Source organism: Rhineura floridana, chromosome 2 (genome assembly GCF_030035675.1).
Source record: "Rhineura floridana isolate rRhiFlo1 chromosome 2, rRhiFlo1.hap2, whole genome shotgun sequence".
Lineage (NCBI taxonomy): Eukaryota > Metazoa > Chordata > Lepidosauria > Squamata > Rhineuridae > Rhineura > Rhineura floridana.
The window spans coordinates 100,104,546-100,126,313 of record NC_084481.1 but is presented as its reverse complement, the minus strand read 5'-3'; the positions used below and the strand labels follow the sequence as shown (position 1 = coordinate 100,126,313).

At 44.2% G+C, this 21,768-nt stretch overlaps 1 protein-coding gene across 1 annotated transcript; it reads left to right on the top strand.

Annotated features, from left to right (window-relative positions):
• Positions 1 to 282: 282 nt before the first annotated feature.
• Positions 283 to 20,655, top strand: SLC15A3 (solute carrier family 15 member 3). The gene is made up of 8 exons (XM_061613057.1): positions 283 to 1,010; positions 3,900 to 4,198; positions 8,585 to 8,747; positions 12,163 to 12,273; positions 13,942 to 14,110; positions 17,201 to 17,359; positions 18,362 to 18,520; positions 18,853 to 20,655. Exons 1-8 carry the CDS (start codon positions 447 to 449, stop codon positions 19,002 to 19,004), a joined length of 1,776 nt encoding a protein of 591 aa, XP_061469041.1. The 5' UTR covers positions 283 to 446; the 3' UTR covers positions 19,005 to 20,655.
• Positions 20,656 to 21,768: the final 1,113 nt, after the last annotated feature.

The following is a 21,768-nucleotide window of genomic DNA, read 5'->3' as shown; positions in this document are numbered from 1 at the left end:
ATTGTGGGGGAGAAGAGAAATAAAATCAGAGACAGTTTTGGCAAAGACCTGTTTTGTTTTGTGTTGTTTTTTAATTCAAACAAATATGTTATTTATTAAAGAGCTTCTGTTGTCATAAAGCCACTGTGTAAAGGGGTGGAAGACTGTAAAGGGGGAGGGAAGAAAAAATGACCAAAGAGACTCATGTGAAAGGGGAACCAGCTCTGCCCTGTAGAATAAGAAAGTTTCCTTTCAGGGAAATGAGTTGTCATATGACGTATTTATTTGAGTAGAGAAATGAGGAAATGCAACAAGCTCTGAGAGGCTTTGGAGAAGGTAAGAGAGGAGGAAATACAATCCCAGTGGAGAGAGAAACAGGCTCAGAAGGAAAAGAGAGAGGCTGAAAGAACAGGGCGAGAGACAGGGCCTGCCACTCTGACACAGGTGGATCCTGAGGCAAGGCTTGCATGGCTTCGCAAGGTGCCCGAGGGGAGCAGAAGCCCCTCTTAGGGCATGGGGAGTCCCCAGACAGGCCTGCTACATCCCCTTTTGAGGGCAGAAAGGCTGCCTGCGCAGCTGTGCTGCTGGTGGAGATTCTGGAGCGAGCAGCTTTCTTTGGCATTGTCTCGAACCTCGTCCTATTCCTCAATAGCAGCAATTTCAACTGGGGCGGCTCTCAGGCATCACGGGCAGCACTGCTCTTCATCGGTGCCTCCTACTTGCTTTCGCCCGTTGGAGGCTGGCTTGCTGATGCTTATCTGGGCCGCTACTGGACCATCACATTCAGTTTCCTGCTCTACTTGCTATCGGCCTGCCTCTTGCCAGTCGTGGCCTCGCAGTATAATCGGCTCTGGCTGTGTGGTGAGATGCCAGCTTACATAATAGAACCCTCATGCCAAAATGGCAGTATGGAATGCGAGAAACAATTGCCAAGTCAGTACTGTGCCCCCATCATGTACACTGGTCTCATGTTCCTGGCCCTGGGCATCAGCTCTGTCAAAGCCAACCTCACACCATTTGGTGCTGACCAGGTAAGAGATCTTTGTTCAGATCTACCCTTCCTGTTTTACAAGGTGGATCACTGGGGGTCTTTTGCTTCCACCAGTACACCTTGTTTTTGGTTTACATGATCTTTCTATCTTTTAGGCTCATTTTCTCCTCACTCTTGTTAAAAGCAAGATGCATTAGAGTAGTTTACTGTTATTAGCTGAGGTAGTTAATTCTTGCTCTCCAGTACAGATTTTCAGAGTGGCTTCCAAACACAGCTTATAAAGCAATAGGAAGTTAAAAACAATAGCAATATAAGAAATGTCAGTGACTAGGGATGTGTTAGAAGTCCATCCAATTCAGATTTGATTCTGAATTTTCCATTAATTCACTTATTCTGGATTGTTGTGGATCAGATTCTTACATAGCAATTTTCCACGGCTATTTTCAAAACCAGTTTTTTAAAAGAAAAATTGCCTCTAAAATATCGATATTTAGGTAATTTTATCGATATTTCCTTTCATGCATCAATATTTCCTTTCAAAATATTAATATTTTTTGCGAGGGAAAAAATGGATAGGTAAAATCAGGGACCTGTTAGGTTGATGGAATGCTTTTGAACCGGCATCATCCAATAGATTCTATTCCTAATAGTGACCTAAACAAATTAAAACAAAAAATGGAAAAGGTCTCAGACAATTAAGTTCTTACCTAGTGATGAAAAGACAACAGATGCAATTCTAAGCAAACCTCTATAGGGAGGGGACTTGTAAAAGTAGTGGGCGCTGACTGAAGCATCTTTTTCAATATGTTGGCTTTTCTTCTTTCTAAAAGCATCTGCAACCAAGGGACTTTCAAATTTGGAAAAAAGGAGGGAATTTCCTCACTAAGTAGTTAAAGAAAACAAGGAAGAGCTGTTTCTCCTTTCTCCATGAGAGTGAATTGGATTTCCCTTATCTTGATCCCAGAACGAAACGACTTGTCTGCTTATGGCATAACTAGGACTAAGTGAAATTGGCCTCCCAAAATTCTCTGTGCTATTTGTGGATGGCAAACTTTTAGGGGTTATTTTGCCAAAAATTATTGGTGGGCAAGTTTTTCTCAAGAAATTCTCTTCTGAGAAATTTTGGTTCACTTAATGTTGAATTAAACTGGATTTATTTATTTATTTATTTTATGAATCACTTCCCATTGTTCATATGGGTGGGCAAAGGAATCAGTGGGCTAAGACAGGACTGGAAGGAGTAAAGGCCAAGCTCATGTCATCCTTCAACAATGTTAATGTAATATTAAACAATACTATTTTATTGTTTAATAAAATATTGCTATGGGATTGAGAGATGAGATAGATGATTTCTTTGAGTCCCCTTCAAGCCTGTAATCGTGTATCTGAAGTTGGGATATGCAAGCAAGAAACCTGCTCTACTGACCAGTCTAGTTTCCTTTGTTAAGCTAGCCTGTGAGATCATGGATTTATTGGTCAATCCGCATATCCAAAGGGAACAATTGGAACTCTTTTCAGGGGAGAGGCTCTCCTACCTCCATCATCTGGCTGGAGGCCCCCCACTTCCTGGATTCAAGAAGAGCCGTGTGTGTGTTTTATTCTAAGTGGGGGGAAAGTGCTGGGAACTGCAGACAGAAATGCTTGCTTGCTCTCTGTACCCCTAAAGCTATGGGCAATGGGGAGCAAGATCTGATGGACTGTTAATGCTGTGAACCCCTCCATCTTAAGCTCAGGTTGGAATGTGTATAAATAAAAACTATATATCCTATAAGACACCATAGTCTCCACTGACCTTCTTTCCAAAGAAACCAAACCCTGGGAAAGCACTGCAACCCCTGGAAGTCTTGCACCACTCAGAGATTGGGGTGACACACAACAATATTAAACATGGGGAAGGCTGTAGCTCAGCGGCAGAGCACCCGTTTTGCATGCAGAAGGTCCTAGGTTTAATCCATAGCATCTCCAGGTAGGGCTGGGAGAGACTCCTGCCTGAAACCCTGGAGAGCTGCTGCCAGTCAGCGTACTGAGCTAGATGGACCAATGGCTTGACTCAGTCTAAGGCAGCTTCCTATGTTCATGTTAAAGTTAGATCCACCACGGTGCCCAAAATTCATGGATGAGAAAAATGAGGAGGCCATTTTGGCCAATATGCTCCAGGACAGGGCTGAAATTCCCCAATGGTACACAAGGAGCTCAGAAAAAGAAAAGGTCAGAGAATTATTTTCTGATAATGTTTGCCTCAGCTCTAGACAGAAGAGTAGAGTGGCTTTGTTTTTCTTCCCAGTGCAGAGCTTTGTACCACTCCTGCAATATTGAGAGCTCCACTTTGTTCAGAATATTTCAGATTAACCCTCCATCCCCCCCCTTTTTAGACGCTGTCTTCACTGCTATTAATAATGTCAGAGCTAGGCCCCTCAAAATATGGTATTGACACCTGCTAAAGGGAAGCTTTAACACCTTCCTCTGACTCCCCCCCAATCCCATTTAAATCTCCATCCTACCCCCAACTGTTTCCCCATAATTTCTCACAAGCCGAGAAGAAGCTGTTTCCGCCATGCACTGCATAACTGTTGTCCCCACTAGGGATTGGTGCATGTCAGGATACATCTGTCTCTGTCAAATTCTACACCACTACTTCCTTGGTTGCATCTAATTCCATTTTCCTTGGTGGTGCCCCCAGTGATGCTCTCTATGGGTTTGCTGTATGTGTACATCAGTTTTGCAAAGAAGAACCCAAAGGTTATCATCCCACACAGATGTTTACTAGTCCTAGTTGGCTTATACTTGGAGGAGGAGGGTCAGTTGTCTTCCAGGTTTCAAACAGATCCCTTCCTGGCTACCTGGAGGCACTACTTATAGGGCTTGGCACACAAGTGACTTGTTCATGTGAACATGTCCTCATTCCCCTGTCCTTTTTTTTAAACTGAAGGTGACGGACCGTGGTCGGGAAGCCACCCGGCGTTTCTTCAACTGGTTCTACTGGAGTATTAACATCGGGGCTGTGATCTCACTGCTGGTGATTGCCTTCATCCAACAGAATGTGGGCTTCCTTACTGGCTATGCCATCCCTGCTGTCTGCCTGGCCCTTGCTCTCGTCATCTTCCTCCTGGCCGCCCCCATCTTTGTCACAAAGCCTGCTGCTGGCAGCCAAGTCTCCACCATGTTCCAGCTGGCCCTCCAGAAAAGCTGCTGTGGCCAAGCAGTACAGAAGATGACCACCAAAACCAGGTAAGATGGAGTTTCCGCTGAGCAAGGCCATCTCGCTGCCACCATGTATTTCTGAGGAAATTAAGTTACATGAGTCTAATCAAACCTCACCTATCCCCTCTGTGGTTGCGCCCATCTAGACTCACACATAGGTTGCTGAATGAGAGAACCAAATGCAAAGTATGAGTTCCGGCCTGCAGCCCTATTCATCCTTATTTCAGAGGAAGTCCCATTGAAGTAAATGGGACTTTCCTCTGAGTAGTACTGGATATGTTCTGAGGACTGGGTTGCACACCATTTAAAAAGCATGTCAGGCAGAAAGGGGTCAGTATTCCTTTCCTGCAAGGGGTTACTCCTTTCTACAGGGCATTAATCCAGACCAGCTCTACAGATGCAGCAAAATGAGGAAGCAGACGCTTGAGGGAATGATGGACTAATGATGGACCACTTTAGGAGGCAAGGAGGGAGTGTGGTGGATCAGAGAAAAGGGTTCTTGCTCAGCCTGCTCTCTGTAGGAACACTTTTCTCTTTTCAGAGAGGTGTTTATATATAGGCACACCTAGCAATTCAGGGAGTAGCAATGAGGGAGGGGATGTACACCAGTAACCTCTTCACTGATGATGTCTAATTGTTTGGGTCAGGAACCTGCTGGAAGCAGGACTGCTACTGAAATGTTCCTTGCTGAATTCAAAATTGTTTCTGGTCAGTTAATTTTCAGAAATCAAGCTTATTATGTGTGGCAACATCCTTAGAACTGCAAATGTCAGGTCTGGCTCTGCAATGAAGCAGTATTAAATACCTAGGTACTATTCTTCCAAGAGACCTGTTGCTGTTATGTGTCTTCAAGTCGAATTTGACTTATGACGACCCCATGAATCAGTGACCACCAATAGCATCTGTTATGAACCACCTTATTCAGATCTTGTGAATTCAGGTCTGTGGCTTCCTTTATGCAATCAATCCATCTCTTGTTTGGTCTTCCTCTTTTTCTATTCCCTTCTGTCTTTCCCAGCATTATTGTCTTTTCTAGTGAATCATGTCTTCTCATGATGTGTCCCAAGTATGATAACCTCACTTTTTCTCCTGCTTTATTTCGATCTCCTAAGTCCCCTTTCCCCACAATTTCTAGTTCTTCTCTGTTCCCTACTTTTGCATTCTAGTTCCCCATGATAATCAGCACATTTTGTTTTAGTGTGTGATCAATTTCTTCCTCCAGTATCTCCAGTTCCTCTTCTGTGTTTGCCGTTGGAGCATAGGCATAATTACCTAAATTTAATTGATATCACTCGCTCAGACCTTGCATTATAGCTCCTAATTGCTTTTGCTACATCACTTCTCACTATTAAAGCAACCTAGTTTCTTCTTCATTTCTCATTTCTTGCATAAAATATTTTGTAGTTGCCTGATTGAGAATTTATTTATTTATTTATTACATTTGTATACCGCCTCATAGCCGATGCTGTCTGGGCGGTTTACAACAATTAAAAAATTAAAAACAAATATACAAATTTAAAAACACATTTTTAAAAAACAATTTAAAAACATATGCTAAAATGCCTGGGAGAAAAGGAAAGTCTTGGCCTGGCTCCGAAAAGATAACAGTGTTGGCGCCAGGCGTACCTCATCAAACATATCATTCCATAATTTGGGGGCTACCACTGAGAAGGCCCTCTACCTTGTTGCCAGACTCCCAGCTTCCCTCGGAGGAGGCACCCAGAGGAGGGCCTTTGATGTTGAGTGTAGTGTATGGGTGGGTTCATGTCGGGAGAGGCGTTCCATCAGGTATTGTGGTCCTAAGCCGTGTAAGGCTTTATAGGTTAAAACCAGCACTTTGAATCAAGCTCGGAAACATATAGGCAGCCAATGCAAGCAGGCCAGAGTCGGTTTTATATGTTCAAACCGTTTGGTCCCTGTTACCAATCTGGCCGCTGCATTTTGCACAAGCTGCAGTTTCTGAACTGTCTTCAAAGGCAGCCCCACGTAGAGTGTATTGCAGTAATCTAACTTGGAGGTTAGCAGAGCATGGACAACTGAAGCCAGGTTATCCCTGTCCAGATAGGGGCATAGCTGGGCCACCAACCAAAGTTGGTAGAAGGCACTGTGCCACCGAGGCTACCTGAGCCTCAAGTGACAGAGATGGTTCTAGGAGAACCCCCAAGTTACGAATCTGCTCCTTCAGGGGGAGTGCAACCCCATCCAGGACAGGTTGGACATCCACCATCCGGTCAGAAGAACACCCACTAGCAGCATCTCAGTCTTGTCTGGATTGAGCCTCAGTTTATTAGCCCTCATCCAGTTCATTGTCGCAGCCAGACACTGGTTCAGCACATTGACAGCCTCACCTGAAGAAGATGAAAAGGAGAAATAGAGCTGTGTGTCATCAGCATACTGATGGGAACACACTCCAAATCTCCGGATGACCACACCCAACGGTTTCATGTAGATGTTGAACAGCATGGGGGACAGAACTGACCCCCATGGAACCCCATACTGGAGAGTCCAGGGTGCAGAGCAATGTTCCCAAACATCACCTTCTGGAGCCGAGCCACCAAGCAGGAATGGAACCACCGCCATGCAGTCCCTCCCACTCCCAACTCAGCCAGTCGTCCCAGAAGGATACCATGGTCGATGGTATCGAAAGCCGCTGAGAGATCAAGGAGAATCAACAGAGTCATACTCCTCCGTCTCTCTCCCGACAGAGGTCATCATACAGGGTGACCAAGGCTGTTTCCATGCCAAACTAGGCCTGAAGCCCAACTGAAATGGATCCAGATAATCGGTCTCATCCAAGAGTGTCTGGAGCTGGCCTGCTACCACTCGTTCAAGGACCTCACCCAGGAATGGAACATTTGCCCCTGGCCTATAATTATTAATATTTTCTGGTTCCAGGGAGGGTCTCTTCAGGAGTGGTCTCACTACCGCCTCTTTCAGGCAGCCAGGGACCACCCCCTCTCGCAGAGAGGCATTTATCACTTCCCTGGCCCAGCCGGCTGTTCCATCCCTGCTAGCTTTTATTAGCCAAGAAGGGCAAGGATCTAGAAGTGGTTGCACAAACCTGTCCAAGCACCTCGTCAACGTCCTCAAGCTGTACAAACTGAAACTCATCCAAGAAATGCCCCATTCCTGTCCATTTTAATTCACTCACTCAAAGTATTGTTAAGTTGATGCGTTCCATTTCTTGCTTGACAATTTCTAACTTTACCTGGTTCATGGTTCTCACATTCCATGTTCCTATTGTGTACGTCATATAACTCCGGACTCTCCTTTCATATCTGTGCACATCAGCTCCTGGGCTTCCATTTGGCTTTGACCCAGTTGGGTCATTAGTCACAAAGCTACTTGTACTTGTCCTTTGTTCTTCCCCAGTAGCTCGGTGAGTGCCTTCTGACCTGGGGGGGTCTCATCTTTCAGCACTATCTCGTGCTGCATTTTGGATAGTCTGTTCATAGGGTTTTTGATGTAAGAGGAATTCAGAGATGGTTTACCATTGCCTTCCTCTGAGTCTGGATGCATCTTAATCTGGTGTCTTGGCTTTGACCATTCTGCCTTGGGTGCCCCTGCTAGGAGTCTAGCCTCTTGGTCTAGTCTCCTGACGGCATTGCTCTTCATTTGTTCAACAATCTCAAACCCCCTCACCACGTTAAGGTGTGCACCCTAGAGGAGGCCAAGAGATCTACTGCAATAAAAAACCTCAGCTTTGGCCTACTAGTAAAACAACTTATAAAAGGTCTGCAGCGATGGAAAGGAATCCATCTAATGTAGTTTGGTTGCATATACGTGATTTAAAATGAATGTTTTGCCTAGATTCTTTTACTTGTTCCAGACTCTTCCTATCTGGGTCAACATTAAAGAATTGTGCAGATGGCAGAAATTGTTAAATGGTTACATCCATAGTACGAAGAGGACTATTGAACATGTTACAGGCATCAGAGCAAAGGGGGCTTGGGAATGCCCGATTTGCCACTTTACTATGATGCCTGTAACCTGAAACAACTGGTCTAGGTAATCAGAGACAATCATGAGGTAGATTGGGGCCTCATCTATATGGTGGTTTACTGTGTGTTTAGTGCTACGCACATCCCTTTTTAATTTGCATAGTTCGCATGCTGTTACTGGCAAACAGAAGTTATCACGCAGTTTCCACCCTGTAAATCTGTACTAACCCAATCCTCTGATAATACGAAAAGGGAAGGAAAAAACGTCTTCACTCCAAGTGTAAGTCAACTAGGACTAGTAAACAAAATTAGTTGGCTTTGCCTCTAAAGGACTTGGGCTCTGCCTATTGTTTGGACTACCTGCATTCCGCCCCACCAGTCACAATGGGCACCAGCCACCACTGGCCCAGAGTGTAGCCCTGATCATGTTATGAAAGCCCTTATGCATTTTTGCTCTCCCTTTTTTCTACAGAGCAGGCAGTTCCCAGTCAGAAGCTGAAGTTGCTGGCTCACTTTCAGATCCAAGGTACCAGCCTGTGGGGATGTCACATGAGGATATCACCAACTTCCAAGTGATAATGAAGATCCTGCCTGTGATGCTCACTCTCATCCCATACTGGATGGTCTATTTCCAGGTAGTCAGCATGCAGGAACAGCATAGCACTGCTTCCCTGTCATGGTTTTGAGCCCCGATCTGTTTACTGCAGAGACAGAGAAACTATGGCTCTCCAGATGTTTCTGAACTACAATTCCCATCATCCCTGACCATTGGCCCGGGTAGCTGGGGCTGATAGGAACTGGAGTCCAACAACATCTGGAGGGCCACAGGTTCCCCTTCCTAGTTTAGTGGATGAAATCAGAAGGAACAGGGAATGTACTTCTTTCATTTCCACCGTGGTTTTAAATCTTATGTGACTTTATGCTTTCATAACAAGCAAATTTTTTTTTATTGTAGGGATTTATATACTGCATTTCAAAAAACCAAATAAATCCCAAGGCACTTTACACAACATGATAAGACAGGAACACAAGAATAAAATGCAAATAAAAATGAACTTATGAAAGCTGAAGCAGTAAAGACAAGACACAAAAATAAATACTGGAGTTTTGTTTTAAGCCCTTCTACTTAAAATACCTGGGAAAATGAAAAAATCCTTGCTTCATGCCAAAATGACAACCAAATAGGCACCAAGCAAGCCTCTCTTGAGAGAATTCCATGACTGAGGTGCCACCACAAAAAAGGCCCAAATTGTTGGTTGGTGCTCCCTGCAGTGGGAGTGTTTAAAGAGGGGGCTCTGATGATGAACATAATGAACAGGTAGGCTCACTTAGGTCCACTCCCATCCTTGACATGCTTTTAATATCATTTAGAAGGCTAATAATGTTTCAGTCTTAACATTTTTGCTGTCTAATACATTGGACATGAATGACAGCTTCCATGTTGCACGGGAGTCACAGATGCATGAGCAAGCATGTGACTTTCCCAGAAATGTTAAAGTCATGGGCTTTTGGAAGCCTTCCTTGGGCCCGGTGCCAGGGGTGAGCAGAGCCAGAGGCAACAGTAGACAAAGCAACTATTGTAAATGTTACCTTTGCACAGTCCCACTTCCCTCTCTATCCTCCATCCAGACAAGCAAGAAGCACGATCAGGTTTCAAGGCCCTCTTCCAGCCAGGCAAAAACACACAACAAGGCAGGGCGGGTGAGGGGTGTGTTTCAGGAGTGTGTGTAGCCGGGAGAGAGTCCTGCGGGCCAAAGAGAGAGACCCGGGGGGCTGCATTTGGCCCCTGGGCTTGAGATTCCCATCCCTGGGCTACAGCATAAAATGGCTCCAGCATAGAATTAGGGTGGCAAAACAGGAGAGGAGGGCTCATCTGTCGTTTGAAGTGCTGTATAAAAAAGGAATTTCAGCAGGCACCGTTTTTCCTCTCCCCTGCATGACACGTTTCACGTACCCAAATTCTCTCTTCTACTCAACTTATAGTGCAGGCGCTCTCTCCATTGGGTCTTCTTGCCCTGAACTTGGTCTTTTGCCTAGATAGTCTCTCTAGCCATTCCTTGGCAGGAAATAGGATTGCAACCCTTTGCACATTTACCTGGGATTAAGCCCATATTTACTTCCAAGCAAAGTTGTGAGGGATCATCAGGCTGCAAGGTTGCTAGTATCTTGGGTTATTAGGGAGGAGAGGATATAGAAAAAAACAGAAGCCTGCCTGTTTCATTTCCCCCTTGGTTCCTGTTTGCTTTTAGAACACAGCTGTAAAGTTGACATGGTTACAGTAAACAGAAATGAAATGTGCATTAAAAAGCAAAGCTATGAAAGTGGAGGCGTTTTCTATTCCTGAATATTTTTTAAAACAGGGTTATCAATCCTTGTTTATTAATGAGTGGGTTGACAAGAGAATGTAAAACCACTTATCCCAAAGAAATATTTGCAAAGGGGAAAGGAACAAACATGGAGATGAGAACTGAATAGATTCTAAACCAATTTTTAAAAATTGCCTAGGAGGGTGTCTGTTTTGATGCAAGCGTATGGTGTTTCTGTGCAAACACAGCTTCACCTATTTACTCTGTGGTGCTATGGCCCTAAACTAGCTGGTGAGAGAAGCCCGTCTTCCTCAAGGTACCATGCATTACAGCAGAGGGCGGATGGAAGCTTCCAGCTGCTGCTGGACACCAACTGCCATCATCCCTGACTGTGGACTACAGTGGCTGGGGCTGATGGAAGCTGGAGTCCAATCACATCTGGTGGGCTACAGGTTCTCCACCCATGGCATCATAATTTTTTCACATCTGTTTAATAATATGCCTGATTAACCAATTGATGATTAAAATTAGGGGAAGCCAAAATAGAACGAGGGGACACATTTCACAAAAGGCATTGCCTCCTATCTAATAAATTAAACACACACTTTTACTGATTGCTGGGGATAGATTTGCAGAACAGTAGGGAGATGGTAACTCATTCTGAATGAAAGCAGGAAGCATTGCCCTTGCTGTGCTTGGCTTTTTGATGTCATCATGTAGCCAAGTCTGATTGGCCAATTACAGGACAACCCTTCACTGCCATTCCAGCTTGAGATGCTCAGATAATGATTCTCACTGTTCTTGTACCATCCACCACACTAATGAGTGTGAGGATCAACGTTTGTTGAAGACCCATGGGTATAGTCACATCATGTGCGACCATCAAAGAAAGTCATGTGTGAATGCACCTTTATGAGAACTTTTGAAGTTTGTTTGTGTGTGTATTACATTTATACCCTGCCTTTATTCCATGACGGAACTCAAGGGGGAATACATGGGATTCTTCCCATCCAGGCACTGGCCATACTCAGATCTGCAGAGCTTCAGCCAATTGGCTGAATAACTGATATCAGGCCAGAACCTGGGCCCTGGTTCCGATTTTTATACTTCATTGTCGCTCCAGGGCTATGAAATATTATTTGCTTGCAATGGAAGATGAAGAATTTTAATGCAAATTTAATTAAGTTCTTTCTTTGTTTTTGCAATTGTGACCCTGTATATTTCACAAGCTGGCCTCATTCCTGTGTCTTATTTTCTGTTACTTAACCACCCACTCTCCCTGTTCTGGTCTCAATAGGCATATCTTCATGGTTTTGATTGCTTTATAGGACAGAGGGTAGAGGTTGTGCATGGTGTTTGGGTGGAAAAATGCCACTTTCGTAGCAGAGGCAGAGCATGCAAATAATGTGGGAGAAAACATACTAAATGCTTCTTTTTGGCATTTGATATGGTCAGGGATTTAAACAACACTGACCAGCATTTTCTGTCTAGAGTTTCAGGGAGAACTGATATCCTTGATAAGTAAGAGTTTCTAAACTTTGTAAAGATTGTATAAAATGATTTCCTTCTTAATCTCTGGGACTAACATGAGAATAGCTATCTATATATGGAAGGCACTACTACTGAGATCTAGACACTTGACCACCATTCTTCAACATCACTTGGTTCAGGTCAGTCTTGGGCTAGCAATCTTTCTGACTGAGCATGTATTTCTTTAATGAATTCCTCTTGTCATGATTTTTAGATGCAGTCAACCTACTACCTGCAGGGTCTGCACCTCTTCATCCCCAACATCTTTCAGAACAGTCATCTGAACAACAGTGCTTTCTCAGAGGCTACAGATAGTAGCTACACGGTAAGGCATGAGACAGAGTGCTGTGCGGTTTTGTTAAGCTTCCAGAAGATAGCATAAGAGTCTCCAGCCCAGACAATAGGATTTGTGTCAAGTTCCGTGCTTTAAGAAGGGGATGAGCTGTGATGAAGTCCCTCTGCAATAGGGTGTCTTGAATCACATTGTGACAAATGTGGTTCTGATCATAACAAATGTCCCAGCTACATGGCGGAAATATGGGTGGTCAACAGCTCAAATGAAGAGGCTGAGCCTGTGATGAATGTGATAAGAAGCAACAGGGCTCCTTCAGGGAGGGGACAGGGAGAGTCTGTTTGTAGAAGAAAGAGCAGAATTCTAAGCAGAGCAGAATCTTTCTTCCTCTCTAATAGCCCAGGCACAATCCCTACTTTTGTAAGCAGAATAGCTGCTGACAAACTGCATGTGACTGTTGGATACCACCACAGACAGAACAGAAATTATTCAATTTCCCCTCAGGCGCATTGTGGTATGGGAAAAAGCTGAGACAGGAGAAAAGATTGAATGTATGTGCAGGAGAGAGTGAAGGATTCTGGGGAAAAGAACTCAGACATTCGTGTTAGCTTCAGACTTCTTTTTCAAGGGAATCCTCTTCTATTTCATGATTGCTAAACAGTCTCTTCTATTTGAAGGACTTAAATGACATTAATTTGTCTCAATGCTTTCTGATATTGCTTGCCCATCTCCTCTGTTTGGTGGCTGTACTGCTTCTATTACCATATAAGGGGTATCTCTCAACTTTATTCTAGGGAAAACATGCTCAGAATTTGCAGCTGTGAGGCATGTAGTGGTCTCTGGAAATATGTTGAAAAAAATGTCTGTGTGGGTTAATTTCCTTCTTGTGGGAAGCCGACTGTGTGCAGGGGTCATCGTGAGTAGGACTGGGCTTTTTCAACACTCTGTAAACTGCCCTAATTGTGTTTTGCGGGTAGTATGACATAAGCATGATCATGTAATTGGGCTGCCTGTGTACAACCAACCCATTATAATCAGGGGGAGCGCACTGTGACTTCAGGCAGTCACTACATGCCTAAGAGGTTGTACAAATTTGGCCATGACAATGAGAACAATTCACACGATCAGACTAGTGTGTTGAAAAAGTTGATTGAGCAGAAGCAGTCCTGCAGTTCCTTCATCAAGTTGCAATGCAGGGCAAATCCACACCATATATGTAAAGCACATCCAGTGCACATTTAAAGTCTGTGACTTCCCTCAAAAGAGTAGTTTTCCCCTTACAGAGTTACAAATTCCCAGCACCTTTAGCAAACTGCATCTCCCATGATTCTTGGGGGGAAGTCATGTGCTTTAAATGTGCATTCAATGTGCTTTAAATGTATGGTGTGGACCTGCCCTTAGTCCACTTGCAGGAGCATGGCAGCCATTCCCGGTGCAGTAAATGAGGGTGGGATTGGGGAAACAGCAATAATACCAAGCATTGAAAGTGACTGCTGAACTCTGCATGGATCCACTCATAGTGACAGTGTGGTCATGTGAAATGGTCCATTGAATCCACAGACTCATTGCATGACTTCCCATAAAACAAGTGTGCTCCTTAAAACAGCTCCCTAGAACAAAAACTTATAATGACTATGGGGAAGGAATTAGTAGTGTTAATAGTCCCTGTAAATATGTCTGATGCTTGTGCACTCTCTCCAGTTCCCTGATGCCTGGCTCCTTCTAGCTAATGTAGTGGTTCTACTGGTGCTGGTCCCACTGAAGGACCGGGTCATAGACCCATTCCTGGCAAAGAGGAAGCTGTTGCCTTCAGCATTGAAGAGGATGGCTCTGGGCATGTTCTTTGGCCTTGGCTCAGTTGTTGTTGCAGGTGAGTCATTCATTCATTTGTATCCATTACAACTGCTTCCAGACAGGTGGCTCCTAGCACTACCCAATCATTGCTCTTCCATTGTAAGCTATAGACATCTGGTTGACTGCTGTGAGAACAGGATGCTGGACTACCTGGGCCACTGGCCTGATCCAGCAGGCTCTTCTTATGTTTAGCAACAAGCGGAAATCCATACTGACTTTCCACACTGTTGGGACTATTGCGAATTTTCTATGTATACATCCCACAATGCTCTGTCCACATCTGTGGGTGTGACTTCTGTGGGTGGGCCATTTGAAACTCAGCACACATTCATTATAGCCCTTGTGTGGGTGCCATTTTATAACCCCATTTTGATTTTCTAAATGGATCTTTTAATTATATTGCTAAAACACATACCTGTTCTTTTGTTTAAATGAAAGAGATACGGGGTTGTAACACTGTTTCGAGCCAGATAATTGGTCAATTGCCTGTTTTGGATGGAGTCATACTCCTCCTGAAGGAGCAAGTTCATAGTCTAGGGGTGCTTCTGGACCCATCTCTATTGCTAAAGCTGTGGCCATTTTAGAATCAGCATAGCCTCACCACTGGCATCCATACACTGGTAACCTCCGGATTGGATTACTGCAATGTGGGGCTATCCTTGAGGTTGACCCAGAAGCTGGAGCTAGTGCAAAATGCAGCAGCTCAACTGCTCACTGGGCAGAATATCAGCATCATATTATGCTGCTGCTGAAATTGTACTGGCTGCCAATTAGCTATTGGACTAGGTTAAGGTGCTGGTGTACAAAGCCCTGTACAGTTGGGACCAGGATACTTAAAAAATTGCCTCATATCAAACTGATCAGTGTGTTCTACAGGAGAGAGCATCCTGTGAGTACCAACCTATCAGGAGGTATGCTCTGCACAATGTCGGAATCGGGACTAAAGAGCTTTCCGGAGCAGCAGGGCCACCACCACATCTGCAGCTCTGCTGTGCATGGCAGCTGAGATGAAATGTGGGATGGGGTAGTGCTGGATTAACTATTAAGCAAAATAAGCACGTGCTTAGGGCACTAAGGGAAGGGGGGCACCACAGAGTTTCCCCCCCTAGTTATCATGCCCTTAACTCTCAACTCTTTCACTGCCACACTCGACTTTAGTTGAATTTTTTGTAATTCTCCTTATCTGCCGTGTTCGACTTTAATCTGAATTGTTAAAAAAAGTTTTCTTTGGTATGGTGAGTGACTAAAGTTTAAAAGTTTGAAGGTGTCAGACATAGACCTAGAGTTCAGTATGTTTGACTTTCTTACGAAACGTTTTTCTGCATGAATTTAAGTGTTTTTCTAATCATTATAAATATATATATATATTGCCTTGCATATATTTTTAACATTAATGGTCACAAATTGCACAGCTGAGCGTTCATTTTCTCAGCTCAAGCATATTAAAAATCCCAACAGAACAACTATGCGACAAGACAGGCTGGATGCCTTGTCTCTGCTAAGTATAGAAGCAGATTTGTTATGCCAGATTAGTTTTGAGGACGATCAAAGACTTTGCAATTAAAAAATCTAGGAGAAAACTTTTTAAAGTATAAATAAAGTTATAAGTAGGCAACAATGTCAATAAGCATTATTTTGCATCTTTTGATCCATGTATGCTGAAATGCTATGTATATTCAAGGTTAGAAAGCAATGGAATAAAAGATGTTTTGTTTCGTACAAATAATGATATTTCTCCATTAGAATATATATTTTTTAAATTGTCCACTGACATCGATTTCTGTAGAAAGAGGATTTTCAAAATTGAAAAGTATGCTCTCGAGATCACGTAATTTCAGTAGAGATAATATCAGATCTTCTTTTGCCTTATAATCTTTGGGAGGGTGATTAAAAATCGTTTTCAATAAATTTTTGTATTTGCATTTTTTCCCTTATAACAATTTTATTAAGAAATGCATAAAACAGTGTTGAAAATTTGCATTTTTTCTGTTGCCCTAGTTATAAGTAAATAATTTGCTTATATTGCTTACTGCTATTTAGTGTTAAATAAAATTTAAAAAACAACAACAGTTTTTATTTAATATAGTTGTGGGGTCTGGTTTGGAAGAAAACTGAATGTTCAATCTCTTATTTCACCTTCAGCACTTATTGAGTCTTAATGTCTTGTCAGTTAAGCAATGGAAGGGCCGAGGGGGGCACCATTGTTGGGCTGTGCTTGGGGCATCAGTTGGCCTTACTCCGGCCCTGGGATGGGGATGGGGTGATCACTGCGCCAGCTTGGCACAAGGGGGCTTAATTGCTCTGTCTGTTCTTAAAAGGACACTGCCCTGAGGCCAGCTGACAATCCCTGCCAAACCAGGTAATATTGCCATTCTAGACATCTGCAACATCTGGAAAACTCCTCTAAAACTTTGCCCTGATGCTGGCATTGAATAAGCTGACTTGACTAGGAACAATGTAAGCCCAGTTTAGTCATGAGATGCCTAGCATGGTCTGAGGAGTCAGAACAACCAATTTTACTCTCACAGTGAAAAGCAGCCTTGAGAGATATTTAGGATCTCTGCCTTAGAACTGAAATGGAGTATATGTTCAATTATTTGCCTCCCCTTTGTGTTACACTGTCTGTCTCTCAGCCATTAAGATCCTTAAACAACCATTTACACCTGTTGCAATTGCACCGTTATAAGAACTCATCAAAACAATACTCTGAAGAGGAGGAGGGGAGATTCATTCAAAGCATTACTTGGTAAGCACGGAAGTGCATTGAAATGCATCATCTGACTATCTTTTAAACTGTTAGTGGTGGAGCTATTGTTGTATATGAAATAATCTTGTTAAAGGAACAGCAACTCTGCTAAGCATCCCTTAAATCAGACTTTCCCAACTAGTGGGCCACCAGATGTTGTTGGACCACAATTCTCATCTTTCCTGACCATTGGCAATGCTGGCTGAGGCTGATGGGAGTTGTTGTCCAACAACATTTGGTGGCCCACTAGTTGGGAAAGGCTGCCTTAAATACATATCCAGGAATTGTCTGTGATGTAAGTACATGAGGTATGTTCTCGATCAATGCCTTACTGTGGTTCTAAGTGCTGCTTCTCAATAGGTGTTCTGGAGTCTGAGCGTCTGAAATATGTGAACAACAATCAGACCGTTTTACAGCGAATTGGGAAGGACGATTACTTTGCTGCCCCGCTCAAAATCTGGTGGCAAATCCCTCAATACCTGCTTATTGGAATCAGTGAAATCTTTGCCAGCATTCCAGGTAAGCAGTACAGAAGTAGTCCCTATGGCACTTGCAAAAAACCACACCTGGAATCACACAAAGGGACACGTTGCTGGGAGAGGGGACAGTGGAAGCCTAAAAGCAGCAAAACTTATATACCTAGAAAAGGGCTTCTGGAATTAAAATGTCTTGATAGGCAGGTAGATGGAAATGACATTAAGGGTCAAAGAAAGCTCTCTGGAAATTTCCATAGTCTGGGTTAAGAACATAAGGAGAGTCCTGCTGGATTGCACAAAAGGCCCGTCTAGTCCAGTATCCTGTTCTTACAGGAGCCAATCAGATGCCTATGGAAAGTCTGCAAGCAGGATCTGGGCACAAGAGCACTCGCCCCACTCCTGATTCCTGGTATTCAGAGGCACACTGCCTCCGACACTGGAGCTAGTACATAACCATCATGGCTGATGGCCCTTGATAGCCTTCTTTGTAGAGTAGCAGAAGTCCTTCCATATTAGCAGATGAAACTTAGGTAAATGATGAAATGCAAAGGCCAGCCGTATCTGTAGATCCTAAGGTGTGAAGGAGGCGAGAAGATGCATGCTTATTACACACCAAAAACACTATTATAAAGAAGCATTATGAAATCTCTGGAAAGAAATACGTCCATGGAGATGAAAATGTGATTCAGTTCTCTTTTTAAAAATACAACAAAAAAGAAAAAAGGGAATGAAAATGATTTTTAGTTGACAAATGTACATGATTTCAAAAACCATACCAGCTTGGGGGTGAAGATCCCAATTTTCTTCAAGCCAGAGTTCCCATTATGTCTGAACTGTGTAACTGGATTAATGTTGACTTACTTGGGCTTAGTTGAAGCCAGGATCTTTGTGGAAAAGCTGGCACAGGGCAGAAAGAGGGGAGGGAGGAGTGCTTGTCCACAGCTTCATAAACCATGTTTTATGGAGCCTTGATCAATTGTCTAAACACAGCTGGTAACTTGCTCTTCTGGCTAACCAACCCTCCAAACTCTTTCCTCTTTTGCAGGGCTGGAGTTTGCCTACTCTGAATCTCCCAAATCTATGCAAGGAGCCATCATGGGTCTCTTTTTCTTCATTTCTGGAGTGGGATCACTTTTAGGATCTGGCCTTTTGACAGTTCTGTCTGTGCCAGCCAACGGTTGGATGCACTGCCCAGAGGATCATGGTGAGTAATACGGTGAAAGACTATAAAGAGAGTTCAACAGACCCTTGGGGAGCCCCTCCTAAGTTCTGCCTTCTGGCATATATCTGGCCCTACCAACAAAGTTTATGTCCTGGTTATGATGGTGTAACAGGGTAAGCAAGAAAGGACCCAGAGTCTTGATACGCTACCTACGAAGAATATGTGTTGCCAGGACTCAAGAGACTGCTGTACACAGAGAGTTCAGGAGAAAATGGCCAAGAACAGTGAATGCTGCAGTCAGTGGTAATGGGGCTCCTTGCTGCCGGCTTGCTTTGGGTACAGTACACTAATAGCTCTCCCTTCTGGTCTCCTAGGGAACATTAACAAATGTCGGATGGATTATTATTTCTTCCTGCTGGCTGGGATTCAGACAGTAACCTGTATCCTCTTTGTCTGGATCGTTATCCGCTACGAGCGTCAGCAGAAGTCCTCTTGCCTCCTCTGTGCTGGCCGCGAAGGCAACTGACATCCTCAGCATTTTTCAGGACTGCAAGGAGATTCCTGCATTCACCTGTGGAATCCCACCGCCATAGCATATATAATCAACTCCTGGGTGGCCAATGGTGTATCAAAGGATTACAGAAATTAATTGGGAATGGAACCATCAGTGGCAGCCAGACGAAGACAGCAACCACACATTCAAAGTGTCATTAACGTCTTAGTTCTCGAAGCGGAGCACAGTGAGGCAGGGAGCTCAAATTATCCTGGGGTATAAGATACTGTGACTAAATTAGATGGACCATACTCGGATCCAGCAAAGCTGCTGTTGCCCCTGTTAGTACTTAAAAGTTCCTTCTGCAGCTAAACTATCCTTTGTGGAAGTGGGATTCAATCCAAAATGAAGAGGGGAGTCACGGGAGTTCTTCCTATTCACCCCCCCAAGCCAATCTTATCTTTAAGTCACTGCACAAACTTCTTGAAAATCACCTCCTAAAGCAGATGAGTTAAAAGAGGAAGGTGTGTGTGTGTGTGTGTGTGTGTGACGATTATGATGATGGGGGTAAAACATCTATAGCAAATATTTTCATACAGAGAGATAGGGTGTGGAGGGATCCATGCTCTTCTCTTCTATTAACTGACATAGCCTTAAAGATACACATTATCAGGTTCTGAGAGCCAATTGCATCATAGAGAAAACAACATCTGTTGCCTTGCTTCTGGGAGCATGGTCTCTTTTGCATGATGGAAAAAATGGTGGACCTGGCATTTGAAGAGCATGTTATGGGTTGGATCCAGAGACGTTCAAGCAAAATGGCACTCATGCCATGGGGCTTTCCTGATTCCACACTCACAACCCACTACAGTCCCAAAAGCAACTCCTGAGGGTTGCTAGGCCCTCCAGAATGGCATCAGATGGGGCACCGTGTGTGTGTTTGTGTGCAACAGGCTGGGAAATTGGAGGAATATGACAGGGCTGCCTTGGGGAACCTTAAATTCTTTTCGTTCTTTGGATCCAAGCTCTTGTGTTTTGAACATATGTAATATGGAGCTATATGACTTCATTTTCCATACATTGGGAATACAGGGATAGATTTATACGGTATAGTGAAAACACCCTTCAGTTTGAAAAACACTGCATTTCTAATCCTCTAATTTAGGTGTGGGGAACATTTAGCCCTCCAAAAGTAGCTGAACGACAACACACATCAGCTCTAGCAAGCATGTCCAATGGCCAGGGACGTTGGGAGTTGTTCAGCAACATCTGGGGGGGACAAAAGTTCCCTATACCTGAACAAACTTCACTTGCAAATGTGATCCCACACAAAATCTAAAAGAATATTTTAATAATAACTTCAGTGAGCCTTCTCGTGGCCAATCTCAGTATTCTTTTTGGAATGGAAAGAGGAACAAAAGGATCTTTGCAATGCCAGAAACACAAAACTGAAAAGCCAATTTCTCAGAAGTACGCTGTGTGGAAGAAGCCTAGCATATATGGAGATCCAAGGCAACAAGTCATTGCACATGTGGCATCTTCAGCTTAGTAGGGGCTTTGATCTGGACCAGGGCATCAACCACAGCCAGCTGGGCTAGATTCTGTTGCAGTGCATGTCAGCTCAGTGTGTTGGATTTGCTCTTCAGCTGTCTTCATGAATTTTTAAAATTAAAATCAATGTCAAACTCCCTATAGAAACATTTTGTGCTTGAACAAGACTCCTGCAGAATCCGAGAGAGGTTCCATGTGGCCTGTTTTTGCCGTTTCCTAGCAAGATGAAATCTAATCCTAAATGATTTATGACCAGTGGGCCTGTAACTTATTGGTTTATTTCAGGAGTGACATGAGAAAGGAGGGTGGTCGTGGCAGCTAGGAGGGGTTCCCACAGAGCTGGCAAGCTTCATGAGCGCAAAGGAGGACGTGGTTCCTGTCACTTGAATCACTGTGCAGAAGAAGGGCTTTTTGGCAGGTACAGCGTCTCGAGCCAGGATGAGAAAAGTGGTGCTTGCTGAAATTCCATCTTCTGCACAATTGTACAAGGAAAAAGTGGTGGTGGGATAAAAAGCTGCCCCTGCTGATATTGTGTCAACTCCAGGTTGTGACGGTCCCTTGAGCAAAATACTCTCCATGGGCCCTTCTCCCACAGTGCATCTGGCTCCTCACCACGGTCACCTACTGCTCCACTTCCTCCTCCTCCTCATCGCTGCCACTGGCTTGCTTGCTGGCGGAGAGCCATTGCGCAAGCAGGCTGTGGCATCCAACCTCCTCTTCCCCCGCCCCACCACCATTGTCTGGGCCAGAGCAAAAGGTGGGTGAACAAGCAAGTCGGTTGCGATGGTGAAGAGGAGCAGGTCCAGGGGACTCTTGTCAATGGGGTGCAGGCCCTCGGCAGATGCCTAAGCATGCTGACTCTTGATGCCAGCCCTGCCTGCTGTGTGGCAACCAAAGGATGTGGGGGAAGCTGATGCCATGCCAGCAGGCCTTGGGAGGCAGCAGCAAAAGCACAGGGGACTGCTAAGTCAGCATCATACGGCACTTTGCACAGACACCCAGCGCATACTGATGACATCGTGGCCCATGCTCGCACTGGCCACTGCTTGGTAGTCAGAGGTTGTGCACTTGCACAACCCGAGAAGAACTGAGTCACAAAAACCACACACTTTTCTTTTGGGCAAAGGCCATCACTCAGTGGTTAGAGCACATGCTTTGCACGCACAAGGTCCTGGGTTCAATCCCTGGCATTTCCAGGTAAGGCTGGGAATGTCCCAATCCTGGAAAGCCGCTTCCGGTCAGTGTA

Excerpts from the sequence above, each read along its gene's own strand:
- SLC15A3 (XM_061613057.1), top strand. The coding sequence starts at position 447 with ATGGCTTCGCAAGGTGCCCGAGGGGAGCAGAAGCCCCTCTTAGGGCAT. Across the intron at positions 4,199-8,584 it reads AAGATGACCACCAAAACCAG|AGCAGGCAGTTCCCAGTCAG; the intron begins GTAAGATGGAGT and ends TTTTTTCTACAG. Across the intron at positions 14,111-17,200 it reads TGGCTCAGTTGTTGTTGCAG|GTGTTCTGGAGTCTGAGCGT; the intron begins GTGAGTCATTCA and ends GCTTCTCAATAG.